Source organism: Sitodiplosis mosellana, unplaced genomic scaffold, assembly GCF_009176505.1.
Source record: "Sitodiplosis mosellana isolate CC-2019 unplaced genomic scaffold, AAFC_SMos_1.0 Smas_scaffold_2, whole genome shotgun sequence".
Lineage (NCBI taxonomy): Eukaryota > Metazoa > Arthropoda > Insecta > Diptera > Cecidomyiidae > Sitodiplosis > Sitodiplosis mosellana.
Genome location: NW_022595245.1, coordinates 4253531 through 4274176, shown reverse-complemented (window position 1 = coordinate 4274176; position 20646 = coordinate 4253531). Strand labels below are relative to the sequence as shown.

Genomic DNA, 20646 nt, shown 5'->3' with positions numbered 1-20646 from the left:
TTTGTTGAAATTAGAGTCATCTTTTTATTTAATTTTTTATTTTTTTTCGTCATTATCTGTCGTAATATCGTGTGCGTTGCGTGTTTCAGATTGGGTCAATTACTTGCATAAAATAAACGAGAAATATTGAGATTAATGTGAATTTTCGCTTCATTCAAATGTCTAACGATTAGCGAATATTTACGTTTGGAAACACCGGGCAGAAATACGAGAGACAAATTTTTGTTAAAATCAACCAGGCGAATAAAAATTTGCAACGAATTTGAATTTACTGATTTTTCGGTCTCACTCTCACTCTCTTCGTCAATCAGACACAAAACATATTCCGTGTTTGAATCAGCGACATCGTTTCGCACACAAAATTTCATTCGATTTCGATCGAACAAATTTTGAGATGAGAGCGCAGCGTGAAGAGATTTCAATTTATGATTTGTGACCTCGTCCCATCGAATCACGATCCGCATCATTTTCTTTTCCTTTAAAATTGCGGTTTGACCTACTATCAAAGTTTGAAATGTACAAATCTTAAACATATATATTATAATACGTATGAAACAAACGAAATAGCAAGCGAATAAAACCCCCCGACTGATAAAAAAACACCAACAACCGCAGACACATGCTCCCAACACAAACACAAATTTTAAACTCTCAATAAAAATGAAATATATCACACACACACACAGAACTGCGATTAACAACAACAAAAAATACCGAGAGAGTAGCGTAAAGATGGTTCATACGGTTCAACGATTACGAGATTTCGACCGGGGTTATCAAGTGTCTATTTATGGCCTGAATTGGACGAAATCCACTGTGTGTTCATATTTGATTTTTTTTTAATTTTGTATTCCAAAGCAAAAAATTTCAACAGAGAGGAAGTTTACATCGAAATAAGTATGGAAAATATTGACGGAAAAATGAACTGCCCTGATTAAATGAGCCGAATGCGATAACTGGTTGTTGATCGAAAGCCAAACAAAAGCCGTTCTGGATTATTATGATGAGGCAAAGAGACGTGAGACGAATGAAGCAATTCCTTTTCGAAAGCAAGTAGCAAGCAGAAAAAGCGAAAAAAAAAATCCTAGACGGGAGAATATCAAAGGGCAATCGACAGTAATCAAAGTCTGTTTCAGTTGTTTGACTACTTCGTAATGACTTTTGGATGCGAAATCGTTGCGCACAGACTGCTCTCTCAGGCCAACATCCATCGGAATTGACAACGAACAAGAAGATGGAATTTGAAATAAATCAAAACAAAACAGGCAACTACGTTGTTATGGTGGTCGCGAGACTGGGCCAGACCGGTTTCCCAACGATTTTCGATTCAGAGCCACGCACGCGCGAACTTCTAACCAAATCTAATCTCGTCAATTGATGACGAACAAAGAGTGAGATTGTTTCAGTGCGAGATGTGTGTTTGAGCCTCTGTTTTTCTTGATCATTGCGAACTTTGAACGCAACCCGGGAGGATATGCATAATAAATCACTAAACGTCATCAACATTATTGAATTCTTTTTTTCTTGTTTATCGTTCTTTTCCATGTTATGCAAAGCAGAGAGATTGAGGGACAGGAAGGGAGAGGAGCACACATAGAGAAGAGAATACAATATTTTGTTCCCGATTCCTGTTGCGAATTCGATAACGCTTAAATATTTGTCACGGGACTGGTTTTTTTAATTTCGAAAAATTACCACAGTATTTATAATGAGAGCTCGAGCAATGCATAGATACAAAAGGCGTTTTCGGTGAAAAAGCCGAATAAAGTAATAACGAGAACAGGTTCAATAAATGCATAAAATAGGTGGAATTGACACAATAATTATGATTACAATATTACAATGATGGGCCCAAATCCTCACGTGCACACACTTTACCCGCCTTCGAGACAATGATCACGTACGCAAAAATTCTTTTCGCAAGAATCAGACTAAACCAAGAACACATTAAAAAAAATCACACCGAAACATCGTCGAATCGAGATTAAATCGATGTCGCGCATATTTATCGCTCGTGTGCCTTTTATTTTCTTGCATCACCACTTTTTTATCTCATTCCCTTGCTTCCATTCCCTTAATCATCCTCAAGCAAGCATTCACTCAGCTGTTGTTCGTTCGTATCGCCGATGGAAGATGCACACAAATCGAATGGCATTGTACCTAACGGCTGTATTGTTCATACACATGTCTATACACACAATTCACGCTCTTTCCAGCGCCACGTTCAGGCATGCGCCGTTCAAAACTGTCATATCCGTCGTCATCGTTGCCAGTGACAGATACTCGAACTTTCCGAATCCAGTAAACAAAACAGATATGAACAATTGCATAAAAAAAATAGCAGCAGCCACTCTCTATGCAAATGGCAGTGTAATTTCTGGAGTCAACGGCTTATGTAAGTGCTTCTTTTGTATCTACTTTCCGTTTTTTTTTCTTCAACTATTTTTGGCCGAATTGAATACAAAAATAATTTGGTGATTTGTGTCATGAATCCGATTAAATGTTTGCGGAATTTTCATGCAAAGCTTGGTAGTCCTTGACGTTTTGATTTTTATCGCTCCTTCTTTGCATTGCACATACCGTGTAGCTCTATTGGTTTGTGTTGCACAATTTTACTACGCCAATCCACCATCTTCAGAAGGCGACTGTATTGAAACGTACGTTTTGCATGATTCAAGCCGTAGTGCAACAAACTTGCGATACATTTTTTTGCTGCATTAAATGTGAACTGTGATAAAAATAACGTTGCAAATCCAATTTGCGACCTTTTCTCCTACAAAAAATAAACAACGCAGTTCCTACGTGTGAAATAAATCGATTGTTACAAATATTGCAGCCCGCTGAATGAACCATTAACGATAAGTCTTCCGAATAAATCGATACTTATGACGTTGTCCGTTTAAATTTAATTAACACTGTTGGATATGGCGCGCGCTTGGTCCGTACACTCTGGGCCTTCGTATTTGGTCGACAGAATTTCTTGATTCCTATTATAATAATCAGAATCAGTCTGTGTTTTTATCGATAACTGTCAGAGCATACGGTAATTACACGAATTACTTCGTTGTTTTCATCGTATTTAATAACGATGACAGAATATAAATGTCACACGACCGAAAAACCGCGGAACTTGTGTTCTTTGGCAACAAATCGCATTTTTGTTTTGTTTTGTTTTTGTTTTTTTGTTTTTTTTTTGAAAAAATCGTTGCAAAGACTTTTCGGCTCAGAAAAAATGGGTTTTAATATGGTTGAAAGACTTTGACCGAATAATTGTTGCGTTGTGAATAAATTACTATGATTTTGGATATGTCGTCGGCCGGTGCAGTACAGTGTTTACATTCTCCGCCGTCGATATTCGGAAATGATTGACCAAAAAAAACCACAGATTGTCAGCCACGGCTGTGTCAGGTCAGCCGAAGAAGAAGGAAAAATTACGAACTGAACCTGAGCCGTTGCGGTTGAGTTGTACGCATGGCAAAAGTGATGTGATGCCTATGAAGAGACGAAGACAAAATAAGACGCAAAGAAAACCATCATAATAATAATACGCAAACCATACAAACGCGCGACGGGCCCCGATTCACAACACACATTGTGTTTGTGGTGTTATCGCTGTCGGCGCTTGTATTATTACTACTTGCCATTGCCTGTGTGAGCGCTGTGCTATTGTTGTTTCCACTGCTGCCACTACTGTTGCTGTTGTGCTTCTAGTATAACATTTGATTCCAATACAAGAGCAAATTTTTACAATGAGTAAGCCTCACTCTCGAGCCAATATGCCAAAGACATTCAGTCAGAGCATACGTTTCGATCGAAACGCACACGGTACCGGGTTCACTCTCGTCTTCACTTTGTGCACCATACAATTTCATAGTAATTTTTTTTGTATTTTTCGTCTTCTTCTGTTCACGTTTTAAAATTAACCATTTCGCATCGTTGCTTTGAGGTTCGTTTTTAAAATTGCCTGTCTCTGTTTCTCGCTTGACTTTTACTTACATTTTGAATCTCTTGTGTTTGAACGGAAAACGATTTTGATTTCTTTCGTCGCGAATTGTTGAAATAAAAAATCTATCGTAGTAAAAACAAATCAGATTGAAAAGTCATGATAAGTCAGTATCAAATTGTTGCACAATCACACTTCATTCGCGTACTGCACATACATAAGTTTGTTTAATGACAACAACAAAAAAATTAGCAAATCACATTCATAATAATAATAAAAAGTGTTGCAAATTAATTCGTGAGCTTTTCCCATATAGCAAAAATTGTTGATAAATCTTTTGAAAATTGAACAAAATGAAAATATGTTCTGTTACAACAAAAATTAGGCTAGTTAAAAAAAATCTGAATGTTATCAAATTGTAATTTTTCATGTGTTTAATCGGAAATTTATACCTTTTTCCGTCATGGTTTTTATCGTTCTCTTTTTTTTTGGTTTTTTTTCATCGTGTTTAAATTTCGATTCAAATGAAAATAAAATCGAAACGAAAATTTTCCTTCAAAATTACCAAATGATAGAAAACTTACTTTCGGCTAGTACAAAACGGCGTAAATACCGAGAGAAAAAATATCGCGTAAAATAGAGGTGGATTCTTTGAACCGCGTCCAACAAGCATGTGTTATGTGTGGAAATGTATTTATGTTGTTGATTTCTCGTTTGCCAAACGAAATTACAATTTCGGAACAAAAGAAAACGATTTATATATTTTTTCCCCTCCGCCTTATAATAATAAACAAAAATTGAGATTGCTTCAATGAGTGTGGAAACACGTAATTGCAAACAAGTTCGTACAAAGTACATAAATATTCGCGATAGTTCGTATGTTTCAGTTCGGTTTTCTGTATGGTGTCTAGACGCGAATGGAAAAGATTCGTATAGTGAGGAAAAAAATGACGATCATCGGCAGAGACTATCATCGCTGGGCAGTGACTAAAATAGCATGTCGAAGAGTTTATCCATACAATCGTATGGCTCTTCAATAGCCATAGTTATTGTTGTTTTATTTTGAAGTAGCCAAAATGTAATGCACTCTCGATTCAACCGTTTCAACTTGGCGCGCACTATCCAAAGAACAGCCGCACTGCGATTATCGCATCAATATATTCCACTTGTGCTTCGGTGTGCAGTGGCGGGGCAATCGGCGAGAGCATATGAAAAAATACGGATTTGCGTGAATATTAAAAGTGAAATTTAATCAGTAACAAAACGAAAGAGACTACAACGAGAAATTTTTTTTTAACGAGATAAATGTTGTATTGTTCCGTAATTACTATATACACACAGCAGCGCGCGTATTTCTGAATGGTCGAGTCTCTTGTTGTTGTTGTTGTTTGGTTTTTCTTTCTGCCGTGGCGCTTTCAACTTTTGACCAAAAAGACAAACCGCGTCGTCTATTTACATAAAGCAAACATTTTCTACGCTATTATCACTTTTTCGTTTTGTTCGAACGGTAGAGAATTCCAATTTTCAAAATGGTTTCGTTTACGTGTCTCATTTCTTTTTATTTTTCGTACATGCGTTATTTTATCACTCTCAATTATATTGCCCGAAAAAAACACACATAAAAACGAGTTATCAAGCACATGCCATTTTTTCGATGATATCCTATCGTTATATTAGAGTTTTTTATGCTTAAAATGCAACCATTCTCAGTCTGTTTTGACTGTGTAGTATAATCATCTTTTTTCACGTTTTCATTTCAGTTGGATTGCTTTTCTCTCTTCTGTATTTTAAAATTTAGAATTGCATAACATACAATTAAACCACCGCACCATTGGGTCGGTAGAAAACGACAGTAACCACTCTATCCGAGGTAACGCGCGCGCGCATGCACACACGAGCAATTGAAACGAAAGAAGAAAAAAAACAACAACACCACGGTAATTCATTCAGCATTTTGCAGAGGCCAACAGCAGCAACCAGCCAGTGTGTTTGTACAATAAGACGCACACACAAAACCACATCATTCATTGAGAGTCGTATTTTTTTTAAATAAAACGTGAAAGCGATTATATTGAACGCACACAGCAAAGAGACAAACGAAAACAAAACAAAAAATCAACTAAATTGCTTGCTGATTGTATTTTTCGGAGGGCTAACGGTGCAAATAGTTCATGTGAATTTGGTGCGCTCGGTGAAATTTGTGTGTGATTTTTGTGTTTTTTCCATACAAAAGAAGCAAGGCATGCTTTGACGTGTTTGAGTGATCAATCAACGTATTTGTTTATACGAATCAATTTGGCAATTGTTCAAAGAAAAAGTGACTCTTTAAGTGATTAAGTTTAAAGTTAAAAGAAAGACCGGAAAACAAGACAAAAAAAATGGCAGGAGAAAATAATGTTACCCTCGGCAACGGCAATGTACCAAACACAACAGCACAGCCATCCACAGCGAAAACGGAACCAGGCACAGCCGAAAGCATCCTCACGACAATCGTCCTAACACTATGGGATGTGATTGTGTTCTTATCCATTTCCATTGGATACATATTTCAAGTGAGTACCCGATTCAGAACTGTTATGCTTTCATACGATCATCTTGTTAAGATTCATCTCATTTTCTTCGTCGCTTTGGAATGTTTGCGCAAAATCGTTCGAGAAACGAACCACAAATTTCTAATTTATCATCTGTAGAGAGGCTCGGTGTGTGTGTGTGTGGAATTCGATTTATCGACTGGTCACACACGCTCGCATCGACAGAAAAAAAACTCTCTTTCACGTCAAAGAAAAGGAAAAGAGAAAAAAATTCGTGGTCGGCTCTTAAAATCGGCAAATGATCTCAGAACTTTCGACGTCATTCCCTTCCACGGGACACATTAGATTTACAGCTTTTTTTGTGTGTTCGCTTGTACCAAAATCGTTGTCTCGTTCAATGCAAACAAGTTTGGAAATCAGTTTTTTTTCTTGTATTTTTTTTTCAATCATGAATCTCGATCCATCGTATTTTTAGACCAAAAATCGCTTGAATAATTTAGAATACTTTTGACGAAACACAACTTGAATGGCTATGATAGGAAGAAAAAATACATTGTTTTTTTTTAATCGCGGTTGAGTCTTCTACATGCCAAGGCGATAACGATATGACGGCTATGTGCCGCATCTCGATCTCGAAGATACCACTATAAAAATTACAATTATGTCATTCACATATCTCTTTTCGAATGGTCTCGCAACGACGGCGTGCACTCGACGTTAAATTGGATTCGGCGCCAAGTTGTATGATTCCAATTTCGAAAGAAACATCAGGCTCACCGCAAGTGGAACAGATAAATGCAGAGATTTTTGCACAAGCAAATCAATTGCAACATATTTTTTCTCTTTCTTGATGCCGTCTCTCTGCGCGACATATTGCGGCTGCTGCTGCTGCTTTTGACGTTGTTGATTAAGACACACGACGGTGATGTAATTAAATTGAGCATAGAAACTTAAATATATATGGTGACGATGTTGCCGATTTAATCACTTTGCAAAGATTTGAATTTACGAGTATACGGTTCGACCGCGCACTGTATTTTGTTTTAACTCTTCAGCTACGTAGATGAGAGTATCATTTCGTGGAATTGCTTTGGCAAAACAGTTATTTATTGCGAAAAAAAACGCGTGCAAGAAACGACATAATCTCATGTTTTGGGCCGTTTGTTCCGTCGAAAAAGTAATCTTTGGCCGGCCATCCAATCAACATTCTTTCAGCCGGTCATCAAATTCTTTACATCCGTTTGTAAGTTATTAAAAACACGCAAAAACGGCTCTTCGTACTTGTGTGCTTGTGTGTTCGACCGGCATAGAACGACAACAGGAAAAACCTATTCTTCGACCTTTGAATTATGAAATTTGAATAAAACTTTTCCTGAGTATGATGTATTCGATTCCTGATGACGACGATCATGATGCCGAAAATATAAATATGTATCGCAAGTCCATGTTTATATTGTTTTATTTGACGCTGTCCAACAACTGGCCAATTAGTGTTCGTTTTTTTTTTGCTGTTCGAAGTCAAAAATATCGTCTCGGTTTCATTTTACCTGTTTCTTTTCTTCTTTTCCGCGCAGTGCCGCGCATAAACATCATCACAAAAAATGCTTTGTTTTGCTTTTAATTTATTCTGTGCGTCAGTAAGAGATTCGAGTCGACAAAATCCAGCCAAATACCTATTGGGCCATGTCAAATGTTTATATTTGATTTAAAGCACCGTTTAAATACACACACACAGCGTTAAATACAGAAAAAAATGTTTTGTTTGATTTTGTGAATGGCAAAGAAATAGGCTCTTAACACTACGACAAATAACAAGACAGAAGCAGTGGCGGCGTTGGCATCATCACCATTTTTTTCAGCATCACATGATGCCCAACTGGATAGTAATCAATGCAAAACTAGTCGCAGTAGTGCCAAATTCTAAACTCAAAACTGTGAACATACGAACAACGTTACTTTTGAATTCTCTACGATACGCTTAACGACACCCATTAGCCCATGAAAATCATAGAAAACAGCTCCAAGATAAAGAGAAAAAACACTGCTATAAAGAATTTCAATGCCACACATCTTGAGCTTCTGATTTATTTCGTCGGTTTGTGCGGTAAACACTTCAAAATATTACAAAGTAGCCGTTTATGGGCAATCACACACAAGTCATTAGGGTTTTATTTTTATTGTTTGTTGTTAAGCCATTTGCTCATTTCCTTGAGCGTTGTCGTTCGTCATTGTGCACCGCGAATTTTTCGTATCAAATCAATTATTGAACATCATAAAATTGAATAATATTTGAATTCCACCCGAAATTTGTTGGTAACCATTTACCACACCGAAGAAGAAGAAGAAGAAGAAAATATTTTGAAACAAATGCTCTACAACTCAATTGACCTTTTGATATGTTAAATTTATACACTCTAATACATAATATCAATGTGATTCAACCGAGATCATGGTTCGTCACCATGATTTACAAGCATGACACACAGAGAAAAATTATAATTTTTTTTTTCTCTTTATTCCGATTTTTTTCTGAAAAAGTGGCAAGCTTAAAAATAGGTTGAATAAGTGTGAAAGAAGTCGTTTTAATCGCCTGCTTCAATGGCGGTGGCGGTCGGTAGCAACGGCAGCTGTGATAAAATTCGATTCGGAAAAGTGGTTTTGTTATGTTGCATTGAACTTTTTTTTTTGAAAGGTATTGCATAGCGAGATGTGATCGAGGTTTTATACAAGCGCTTATCTTCATCCGTCAATTCATTTGGCACACATTCATGACTAATTCCATAGCAATAGATTTATAGCCATTTTACATTTTTTTTTACCGTTGGATTTTTTTGTTGTTTCTCTTCTGTTCCGTATTTACGCAGGACTTATTCTACAGAGTGTTTGGCTTTCCGGAGCAAAAGCTACAAGGTGAACTAGCTCTTGTGACTGGCGGCGGCGGTGGTCTTGGAAGACTGATTTCGTTGAGACTTTCAAAATTAGGTGTTGACATCGTCATTTGGGATATCAAACAAGAAGGTAAACACACACACATTTCGTTCTATTTTCGTCTCTTTTTTCATCTCGTTATGTTTTTTGTGTCAATTTTTCGTTATTTTTTCATCATTGCACACTTTTTATGATATCTGTAGCTATGCCATTATCAAGAAATACAAGAATTATACCGTCGCAATATCATAAATTCGATAGGATCGAATAGAAAACTAGTTTCCGACTCGAATTGATTTTGTCGAAATTTCGTGAAATGTTATTCGAAATATTCTGTGGCCTATGGCAAAAGACCTCTATTTGCTTAGCAGAATCATGACAATAGGCTCGTTTTACACTCTCCCTCTCCTTCGCTGTCCGCGAAAACAACAACGATGCCCGTAATCAAGATTCATGGCACATCTGGGTAGCCATACTTAGATTGTGTTTGCCGGTCACCGGATAGAACGTGATGAAAATTACAGAAATAATCATATTCATTGTTTTGTTTAATGGCCATATGAAATATGAATAATATCGCGCCGAATCAAGTGAAAAGTGGTATTCGTCTCATTACCTTCGTCACATGATAAAAATGGTAAACAACAACACAATAAACCGCAACAAAGAAGACGACATTGTCGAAAAAATGAGAAGAAAACAACAAAAAAAAAAAAAACAAAACGGTCAAAACAAACAGATAATCTTATTTTATGGGTAATTTCGTTTATTTGCATCAACAATTATGCGTTAAACCGCGCAGACGCGCGACTATATAATTAGCATTTGCCGATGTTACACACACGGCAGAAAAAAAATTAACTCGAAAATGGAAACAAGTGTCCGTTAAATGCGCTAATCACTTGCAATCAACGCATGACGTATTTGTCGGTCTCGATTGTTCTGTGTGTTCTTAATGAACAATTCCCATGTTGACTTGATTAGAAGCGGCAAAACATATAGAATTTTTGTTTTTCCACGAATCGAAGTGCTTCAGGTGTTTTCGATCAATTAGCCGATCGAGTGAGTCACATTCACTTTTTTTCTTCTCTCACTCGTCTCTTGTATCATATCAATTGAGGTATCAATATTGTTTTTTTTTGGGGGCTATTCGCGCATGTGTTACGTACAAAAAACGTGCTGCTTACACAATACATAATAAGTTCGTGTTATTAAAAATAACACAACACACATACTATGGCTAGACTTCTGTGGCAAAGCAGTACAATCACATAATTCCGACGTAATTTCGACCGCGAATACAACGTGGCTCAATAAATAAGCTTCTCTTTCTGAGTATGTTATTTCATTTTTTTGCCTACTTCTTCTTCTTCTTCTTCTTCTTCTTCTTCTTCTTGCAAATCTTTCTTTTGCTCGATCGTTCACGCTCATAAAAAAAATAGAGGCACTTCCATAACACTTATGATGTGTCGGTATAACAATGCTTTGTATAATAATCGTAGCGCGCGGCGGAGAGTGAGAGCATATGATGAGAGAGAAGTGTACGATCGAAATCGAATTGAATACGAAAATAAAACAAGCACAAGGTTAATTTAAATTATATTCGCGCATAATATGATTGGAGCGCGTTGCAACGAACCTCATTTCTATTTCATCGCATTCGTTGTGTGCGCGCGAGAGAGAGAATGTAGGAGATTAATTGAAACTAAACAACAACAACAACAACAACAACAACAATAAGAGAAAAAGAAACACTTGCTCAAACAAACAAAATCATACGGTTATTTTTTTATCGATACAAATTGTGCCGTCGAACTCCTACCGTATGCTGTGCGTGTGTATGTGTGCATGGGCGCGAGCGCGCGACACACATTTTCGGATTCCGTTTACGAACAATTTAAGGGGGCATTTAAGTCTTTCATTCTTTCTCGCCGAAAGTGAATGTATTCTGCGTAAACGCCCCAAGCGCGTGCAATCGCTTGTCGTTTAAATTGACGGAAAAAATGCGTCAATTAGCTTAAGCGACGTGTAGCCGAATGACCAAAAAATATAAGGCAAAACACAAATGAAGAGATAAATGAAAGTGAAAATCAAGGTCTCATTTACGTTTTGTTCAACTTTCAGTTATTTTCGGTTGAAAAGGAGTTGAATCGTGTTTTTCTGCTCGTTTTCTGGCGCTTTGCTGGTTTGTTATCTGAGATAACAACAACAACAGCATCGTGCAAATAAAGCCACCAATTCAAATCTTCATTTATATCGATATACACGATTTGAGAGGGGTGAGAGAGAGAGAGAGAGAGAGAGAGAGAGATCGCTCACGTCAAAAGATGTGGCGCTCTCGTTTTCAGCCACACTAATGAACTGGCATTATTGGAGCACAACCTATATTTTCTTTTATCACATTCAGATATATTCTCTCTCTGAACCGAATGTCGGCCACAAAAGCCACATTACTCGCTACTTTTTTTGATTTATATAAATCAAATTACAGCTTACATAATAATCAACCTAAAAAAGAATCGCCTAAATTATGAAAACACTGCGTAGTCTCCGGTTCCTCATTCGTTCATTTTTTTCTCTCTGTTGTTGTTGTTTGCGATCGGCATTTTTTCGCAGTCTATTCTCTTATACACGAATCAAGCAATTGTAGGGAAAAAACAGCAGCAACGAGCTGAGCTAATCATGACTGAATCATTAATGAACTGGAAACAGAGAATGGCATCAAAGTAGTCACCGTGAGACAGCACTCTGACAGATTTGTGTGTACATGCGTAAGCATTTTTCTCGAAAGATCTAATTTTTCGTGCTTCAACGATGCGCAAAAAGGTGGATTCAAAGTGTTTTTTCTCCTCAAACCGAATTTTTAATGGCCGAAAATTCAATTTCGCCTCAAAAAGAGAATTTAAAAAAGGAAGAAATTGCTAGGAAATTGTGGCTTCCAACATCATTAGTAATAAATGACACCTGAGCTGATATTCAATGGGTTAAAAACGCTTAATCAGCATCTAATTTAATTGATCTTCATTAGGAATGCCGTGTGAACTTGTTAAAAATTTAGCAATAACTTGCAATGTGATGCTATAATTTGTTATAAATCAGCTAGTTTACACATTTGAATCGCATGGCTGAAAACAGATGATGAACATTAATATTTCCGTTTAGGAGCCCGAGTTTAACAATAACTTTTGTTGTAACGTGTATTTTTATCCACAAATTGTCCAATTTATCATCAATTTTACCATTTTTTTTCTATTGTTTTTCTTCGCATTTTTCTCTACTAGGTATTGATGAGACCGTTGAGATGATTCGAGCTAATGGTGGCACTTGTGTTGGTTACAAGGTCGATATATCGAAGAAAGAAGAGGTTTACAAAGCAGCTGACGCTATTCGTCGTGATGTTGGTGATGTAAGTATAGTTCATGTGATCGAAACGATTCGATCGTCTTTCTTTGCTCTTGTTGTTGTTGCGTCGGAACACAAAATTGGGCAACAACCGCACAATCAATTCTATTTCTTAACAAACCATTCTATTTTAACTTTTTTTTTCATCGATTCTATTTCATTCGGCTTAAGAAAAATGAGTTGTATGCTCTTAAACAGCTATAAAAATACACATCGGTTATTCTTCTACGTCTGCTTCAGCAAGTATTTTCCATTCAATGTTGCTCGATCGCAACGCGATAAGCGCTCTATTGAGTCCCATGGATGAGCTATGGACTTGAATGTCAAAGTATGAGTGAGACTAGATATTCATGTATGTGTGTATTGGTGTGTATATTTATAAACAGTGTTCATCGTGTTTTGAACGATACGAGAAAAAAACAGCTCCGCTGCCAATTTTGCTCAAGATGCGATTGGTTGTCCGTGTTTTTTTCAGAATCGATGCCATTAGATTGCGACTGGTTATGTAAATGGCTCTTTGGCTAGATATAATTCCAATTTCTCGTTTCTTTTTCGCCGTATATATATTAGTTTTTTCTTTCGAAAACGTTATCGAGTACAACCTCGATGTCAACTTGAGGACAACGAAAAAAAAAAACACATACACACTAAAACCCGTGAATGAGGTAGGGAAAGTGAATAGCTCTAGTTGTTGAAAACATCTTCAGGTTGCTTCGCGGAATTGCTTCCGCGTCTATCTTAGTGCATTTGTTCACTAGGTTCGTACCATTGAAATAATGCGGAATCACTGACGCAAAATTCACGCTTAGAACTAAAATAGACGAATAAACAAATGGCTCATTCTCAATTTTTGTTATTTCATCGTCTTTCGTCACTAGCGAAAAAAAAACATTCCATTAAAACTTTCGGTCGTAACAACAGCAGAGTGATTTTCATTGTCATTCGAGTTATCGAGATCATTGTTACAAGCAATTATCAGCATGACTTTGTTGCGAGCAAATATCGGCGTGAATTGCTCGAAGCGCAAATCTACGCCGAAAATCTTCCAAATAATCGTTTTGGAATACCTTGCAAGAGATTTCATAGTTCATCAGTACCGTCACATATTCAACGTGAAAAAAAACGTGATTAAATTATGAAATTGCATATTATCTGTTCAGTATGGCTTCATAAAAAAAAACACATTCAGAGCTTGTTGCCGTTTGTAATTTACGATACGTGCATCATTTTCACTCCACTAATTACTCGTGCGGCTTTATGTTACACGACATTTTGTGCTTTATGTAATTAAAAACGTCACTCGAATGGAAAATAATATGCGAATAGACCTCTGGCTTATTTTTATTTTGCTAAATTTATGAATTGTGACAGTAAAACTTATTTTTTTATCATGCCAATTAAAAAGCATCATTTCAATTTTTAATTTACAAGCTCAAACAATGGAAGACACCGACTCTAATAAAAACAACACATAATCAACATAACAAAAAATAAATATAATGAAGAAAAATTAAGTACAAATTTAATGATTTTCAAAATAGCCCAATTAGTCAAGTGCGTTTAAAAGTCATTGCCAATGCTTGAAATAGATACACCGAAACGGTTGCTGTTTTTCCACTCTCTTAGAAATCCAAAGTTCTAAGGTGGCTTTTCTGAGCATTACATGCAAAAATGCGCGCAGATTGTTAAGAGAGAAGAAAAAAAGACGGGTAATTACAGTGTGTTGAAAGATTGACACCTTGACAGCAACACGAAACGACATTGAAAGACTTGAACTCGTTTTATGCGATTGGATTTCATTCAAAAAAACGGGTCAGACTGTCTTCGAATTTATTGATGTTCTCGTTTATTTAAACATTATTGCCAATTTCTGAAGCCTTTTTAATTTTTCACGAAAATCCAGTATCCTTAGCATTTCCTGGCGAATTACAAGTCTTGTTCTTGTTTATGATTTTTTGTTTTTCTTTTCTTGAATCGACAACAAGGAAACCAAGATCGTTTCTCGGTTCGAAACCAATGTGATGATCATCGAGTGCATAAGATCTCTAAGTACATTCGACTTTGCAGAGTTGCACCAAACTCAATTTTATATATATGAATTCGCACATGGAAAACCGGTAATGAATAGACTGAGACGAGGCAAATAGTTTGTATCATTGTTGGTATGCGAATCTAATTTCAAGAGTCATATCTTCAATGGCTCTTTGGTTAGTTACATTAAAATGCACGTTTTATGTGAATGTTCACGAGTGTGAGTGTGCAATGTGCTTGTGCATACAATCGATCGGAGCATGCAGTTCTAGTATGTTATGGCTTATAAATTGAACCCATGTACGGCTGTAGACAATGTGTTTGTGGTAATGTGCATTGTGAATGCAATATATATGCTAGCCAATTTGGTGTGTGCTTTGTTTTCGACGATCGGAAATGTTCAAAAACAAATGTGGGCTGCAAATAAGCCTTGAAAGTGCATTGAACGCATAGGCTTAACACACACACACACACACCATTCGGCTGCGCATAACATCGGCTGCATTTGACTATAAACAACAATTTACGGCTAAAAGTCAAATGTGGCCGCACAAGAAAACGGTAATCGACACAAAATGCATTACCTCTCTTTGGTTAGTTTATTTTTATTTAAGAAAAACGCTCGTGTATACACACCTTGTGTGCGAGAGATCATGTAAAAAGTCAATACAAACGAAATAATCGTGTTGTTTACATTTAATTAAAGTGTCCGTGTCAATTCCGAATGTTTGGTGAGAACAACAAAGGATGGCTGCCATTCCATACGGCAGACGAGAAGAAAAATACACTTCAAGTATAAACACTTGATTGACAGAGTTCGAATTTGAGTTCAATAATAACGACATTTTTTTCTAGCCATTTCCGACATGTAAATGAAGTGGTTGTTGTTCTTTTTTTCGGACACTGATGGGAATAGATAGACGAGACAAGAGAAAAAGACTCGATGTATGTATAAAAGCTTTTATCAAAACTCGTTTCCCAAATGGAATGGAAACAATACAGCGCAGATGTGCGAAAAGTTGTTATTAGCGAAAATGCGTGAGAGAAGGTTCGGGCAGCGCTGATCTGAAAGCCGCCCGTACACCAGACTCGACACCGTTTAGAAGTTATGAACGCTATGTGAGAATTAATTGTTATTAAGATTGTCGATTGGCGGTTGTTAATGAAATTGATGATTTTTTTTTCATCACTATTTTTAACATTTGTTTACTTAGCCAGTCTTAAAATAGAAAATTATTGATTGTTTTGGTGCCGATTGCCTTTTCGGTGTAATATTCCCATAAAGTGCGATTTTTTTTTAAATGGAATTTTTTTCTTCTCCATTACAGATCACAATGCTGATAAACAATGCTGGTGTTGTTTCGGGACGTGCATTATTGGATACACCTGATCACTTGATCGAGCGATCATTCAACGTCAATGTTTTGGCACATTTTTGGGTATGTTACATTTTTTTTTTATTGACACCACAGAAATGTGCGTACAAACCGAGATGAGTAAGAGTTCTGAATTGTTTTGGCTTCTGTTTAGACAACAAAAACCTTTTTGCCAGCTATGCTTGAAAAAGACCATGGTCACATTGTAACAATTGCTTCGCTCGCCGGTCACGTTGGTATCGCTAAATTGATTGACTACTGTTCGAGTAAATTTGCTGCCGTTGGCTTTGACGAAGCACTTCGCTTGGAATTGGAATTGCTCGGTAGCCAAGTGCAAACCACTTGCATTTGCCCATTCTTTATCCAATCAACTGGCATGTTTGATGACGTTAATTCAAGGTAAGTTCCTAGTCGAGCAATTCGAATTTGAGAAAATGAAATAAAGTTTTGGTACAAAACTCAAGCTGTTTCATGAAATGAAAACTACCCGATCACAAATTTGCTTTTCAGATGGGTACCAACATTGACATCAGACGATGTTGCCGATCGTGTAGTTTCAGCCATTCAACGAAAGGAGAAACTCGCCATCATTCCACGTTACCTTCAACTGATGCTCTGTGTAAAATGGTAAGTGAATGAGGTTTCAATTCAGTATCATTGAGATGAACAAGAAAATCAGGAATAAAAACCAATCGATTTAATTTCCTCAACCATTAAAATGCAATTAATCCCTTCAAAATATCTTTGTTCAAAAACAGGATTTTCCCATGGGGTTGTGCTTCAGGATTTTTGCGTCGTATTGTGCCCGATGCGGCTCCAGCCCATGATTTATTGCACGGTTTGCCAGCCATTCAGCGCCAATTGACCAAGGAACTATTGCTCGAAAAAGAAACAACGGCTGACCTTGAGTCGGACAAGGAAAATACAATCCTTTCCGATGGCAGCAACAACAACAGCTTGAATAACTTGAATAACAACAAAAGTGCATCGTTGCTCATCAAGCGTCTGCCATCAATTGGTGAACGTGTGCTATGAAATGTGCATCAAGATCTGAACTATACTACCAAGGAAACAAAAAATTGCCTATAATATTCGACACAGCCGCATGATTCCGATAACAAGTTGTCATTCTCAGTCCGTTTTTAATAACTCGATCCAAATTGTTTGTCATGTCCACCAGTTGTGATTTTTTTCATGTCACAACAGCTGAAATTCAAAAAAATGAAAAGAAAAACGCTAATTGTTTGGTCATTTAAAACAAATTGCGTAAACGTAAATCGACACTTGTTATCCGAACAATTCAAACTAATTCAATCTAAGCTATATGTAGTGACACAGCATCTTAATTCCCGCATACTTTGACGCGATAAAACAGACACATCTAATGCAATATTCCGATAGTTTCATTTCTGTTGTGTTGTAATAATTGAGTACCAGTTTGATATTTTTCATTAGAGTGCAGTTTAGAGTAGCATTAGATAAGCAAACAAGAGAAAACCCCGTAATTTTATGAGAGAAGAACGAATGAACAAACAACAACAACAAAATTGAGAACATAGAAAATCACACAAATTCCAGCATCAATATAAACTATTTGATAATATTATGAATAAAAAGTGATTTAGTTTGTAAAGATTTTTACCTTATTATTTGTAAAGCGAAAACAAAAGCGAAAGCATTCAACCAGATGTATGGTCTTATTTTCGTAGTTTAAGTGCAAACAAAAACGATGGAGAGAATTGTAAACGATAAGCATTTTAGATTTAATTTTGGTTTCGTTTTTTTTTCTTCTACGATATTTCTTAGGGTGTCCTTTCTTTTAGAAATACCCAAATGGAAAAACAAAACAGTTGCCTTTTTTTAAATGTAATTTTGGATGAAAATTGTAAGAAAAATCTATTTTTTTTTGGTAATATTGAAAACATTTTGTAGAAACAATGGTTATTTTATTATCCACATTGAAAAATCCATTTTCCGAAATAAACACGATAACGAAAGAAAGAAAAAAAAAATTCCATATTTTGCTTGTCAAATCATATTTGGATGGAAATAAATAGCATTTACAACAAAACCTGTCAACTGTTCTGTGTCATATCTGCAAGTGTTTTTTTTTGTGTGAAAGTTTATTCAATGACATGAAAATATCGCATGTTTTGCCATTTGATTCTTTAGATTTTCTATAGATTTGAAAAATGCGAAGGACAACGGTCACTGACATGAAATTCGAAGCATTTTATATCATTTTTTCTTCTTTTGGGCTCTACTTATCAACATCAGTTCAAAATATATTTTACTTTTTCAACTCAAAACATTTGAAAATCCCGCAGTGCAACTTCATATTCGATTGGAGCCAAAATGCAAATGTCAAATTCGGCAATAAGCAACTTCATGTGTATCAATATCCAAAGCATTGTCATACCAAAAACACATTAACACAAGTAAAGTCATTAGTTTTAGAAGCGTTATCTGTTTATATTCTCTGATCCTTTTTTATAGCAAAGTCTGAGGTGAACCATTTTTGTAAAAATCAATTGAATGCATACAAATTATACGTGTTGTAATTTGGAAAAATTTAATTTTAGTTACGAAGTCACGGAATGACCGAAGCAGAGCCGATTAATGTTGGAGAAGAACCGAATGTGCAGAATGATTCATCCAACGACGACAATAAATTCCTGACAATGATGGCATTGGCCGGTGAAACAGTGTTGGGCTGGTTATGTTTGAAGGATTTGGTTTCTGTGAACACAACCTGCAAACAATTGAAGAAACAAACCGAGGAGCATTTTTTAGAACATTATCCATGGCAGTCGGTACACATAACACAATATAGGCCAAGAAAGAAGTTGGAATTGTGCTTTAATGCGCAGTTCCGTAATGTGGTAGTGCATCCAGGCCCAGAAGTGTTCGATCGCATGATATCACATCATAACAAGCGCGTTCATTGTTTGGAGTTTCACAAAGGTGAAATCGCTGAAATTGACAATGGGATCATTGCTGGAATTGTCAAAAATGTGAGAATCATCAAAATCACCGGGACGACGTTTGATGGTGAGTTGTACGAATGTTTGCTGAAACACTGTACACATATGGAGCACTTGATTATAATCAAGAATGATGGTCAACTCAAAGAATGCACTCAAAGAGGTACAAAAAATCAATGGCTATTGCAATCGTATCCATCGCTCAAACAATTTTATTTGGTGTCAAAATCCATTGACGCACCAGAAAACTTGAAAATCTTCTTTCGGCTGAATCCAAATGTTCGCACTTTCCATAGCGGAAATGGCATATTCATGCACACGGTAAATATCCTAATGGCAAATGAATGGATACATTTTGATGAACTGCACTTGGATATTGCACCTTGTTCAAGTCATAGCCTGCGCGATATCGTATCGAACCTGAATCAACTATACGACAACCAGCAATACAAACGATTGTTCTTGAATGTATTATTTTATGTGAATATATTGGATGCAGAATGGTGGCAAGTGAAAGGTTTATACGGTTTCTCCTGTCTCAATGCAGATTCGAATGTATTTGAAGCCCTCATGAAGGTAAACCAAATCAGAATGTTGTTTCTCCGTATTGGTGAAGTTTTATCACATGATCAAGCTGTGCGTTTGGCGAAAAACTTTCACAATTTGGAAGAAATCAATCTACGGATCACAGATATCAATCAAATCACACCATTCATTTCGCATGCTGTGAACGTGAAGAAGATTTATGTAGACATAGAAGTAGAATGTCTCATGAATCTCGACTTGGATTTATTGGACGAGGAACGGAAGAAACTTAAAAACGCCAACAAAATTGAAATGTATCTACGCGATTCGGCCTACTTTGAAATGAAATGGAAATTCAGCAAAATTAATTACAACCTAATTGAAATAAAACGCCGCGACGATCTTAATGCATTGAACTCATTCGCGGTAGACGAAATGGATTGGTTGAAATAAGAACACTTATTATTTTACGCTTTGCAAAAAACTTGCTTTATCGACACACACCAGAATAGCAGCTACAAACAGAACCGATTTTTAATTAAATTTAATTTATTTCATTTGACAAATGTATACAAAGTACATGAATTCACCCCAAAAGAGATTGATGTGTTGATCAAACATACATTTATCATGAATTTAAAATTGTAACCGATTGTTTACAAATAAAATGTCAAATAAACGCTAACTTCATGTTGTTTACATTTCATTGTGACATATAAACACATATCACCTGTACATCATCTGTCAGGTGTCTGTCATTGGAAGCTCTCTTCGTTATTCGTTATTTTATCTCTACGATTATTGGCAATCTGACGCTTTTAAATAGACGAATTTTCTGCAGTAATATCAATAAGGCTATAATTGTCAACAAACAATTATTATTGGAATTTTAGATAATTTTGTCACGTTTTGAGAGGTAAAAATAC

The 20646-nt window shown here is 36.3% G+C and overlaps 2 protein-coding genes across 8 annotated transcripts; both read left to right on the top strand.

The window, feature by feature from the left end:
• The first annotated feature begins 2260 nt into the window (after positions 1–2260).
• On the top strand, positions 2261–18282 carry LOC129565093 (short-chain dehydrogenase/reductase family 16C member 6). 7 transcript variants are annotated; one of them, XM_055439504.1, is made up of 8 exons: positions 2261–2395; positions 5704–6495; positions 9339–9492; positions 12684–12808; positions 16164–16274; positions 16366–16610; positions 16722–16838; positions 16970–18282. In XM_055439504.1, the coding sequence occupies exons 2-8, from the start codon at positions 6322–6324 to the stop codon at positions 17244–17246; spliced, it is 1203 nt and encodes a 400-aa protein (XP_055295479.1). In that variant the 5' UTR covers positions 2261–2395; positions 5704–6321; the 3' UTR covers positions 17247–18282. The 7 variants fall into 7 exon arrangements, with proteins under 7 accessions (XP_055295479.1, XP_055295481.1, XP_055295476.1 ...); XM_055439506.1 differs by having other exon boundaries at positions 2277–2395; positions 5742–6495; XM_055439501.1 differs by lacking the exon at positions 2261–2395 and adding an exon at positions 3588–3873.
• A 149-nt stretch (positions 18283–18431) lies between these two features.
• On the top strand, positions 18432–20405 carry LOC129565092 (uncharacterized). Its single transcript, XM_055439498.1, has 2 exons — positions 18432–18718; positions 18794–20405. The coding sequence occupies exon 2, from the start codon at positions 18809–18811 to the stop codon at positions 20171–20173; it is 1365 nt and encodes a 454-aa protein (XP_055295473.1). The 5' UTR covers positions 18432–18718; positions 18794–18808; the 3' UTR covers positions 20174–20405.
• The last annotated feature ends 241 nt before the right edge of the window (positions 20406–20646 follow it).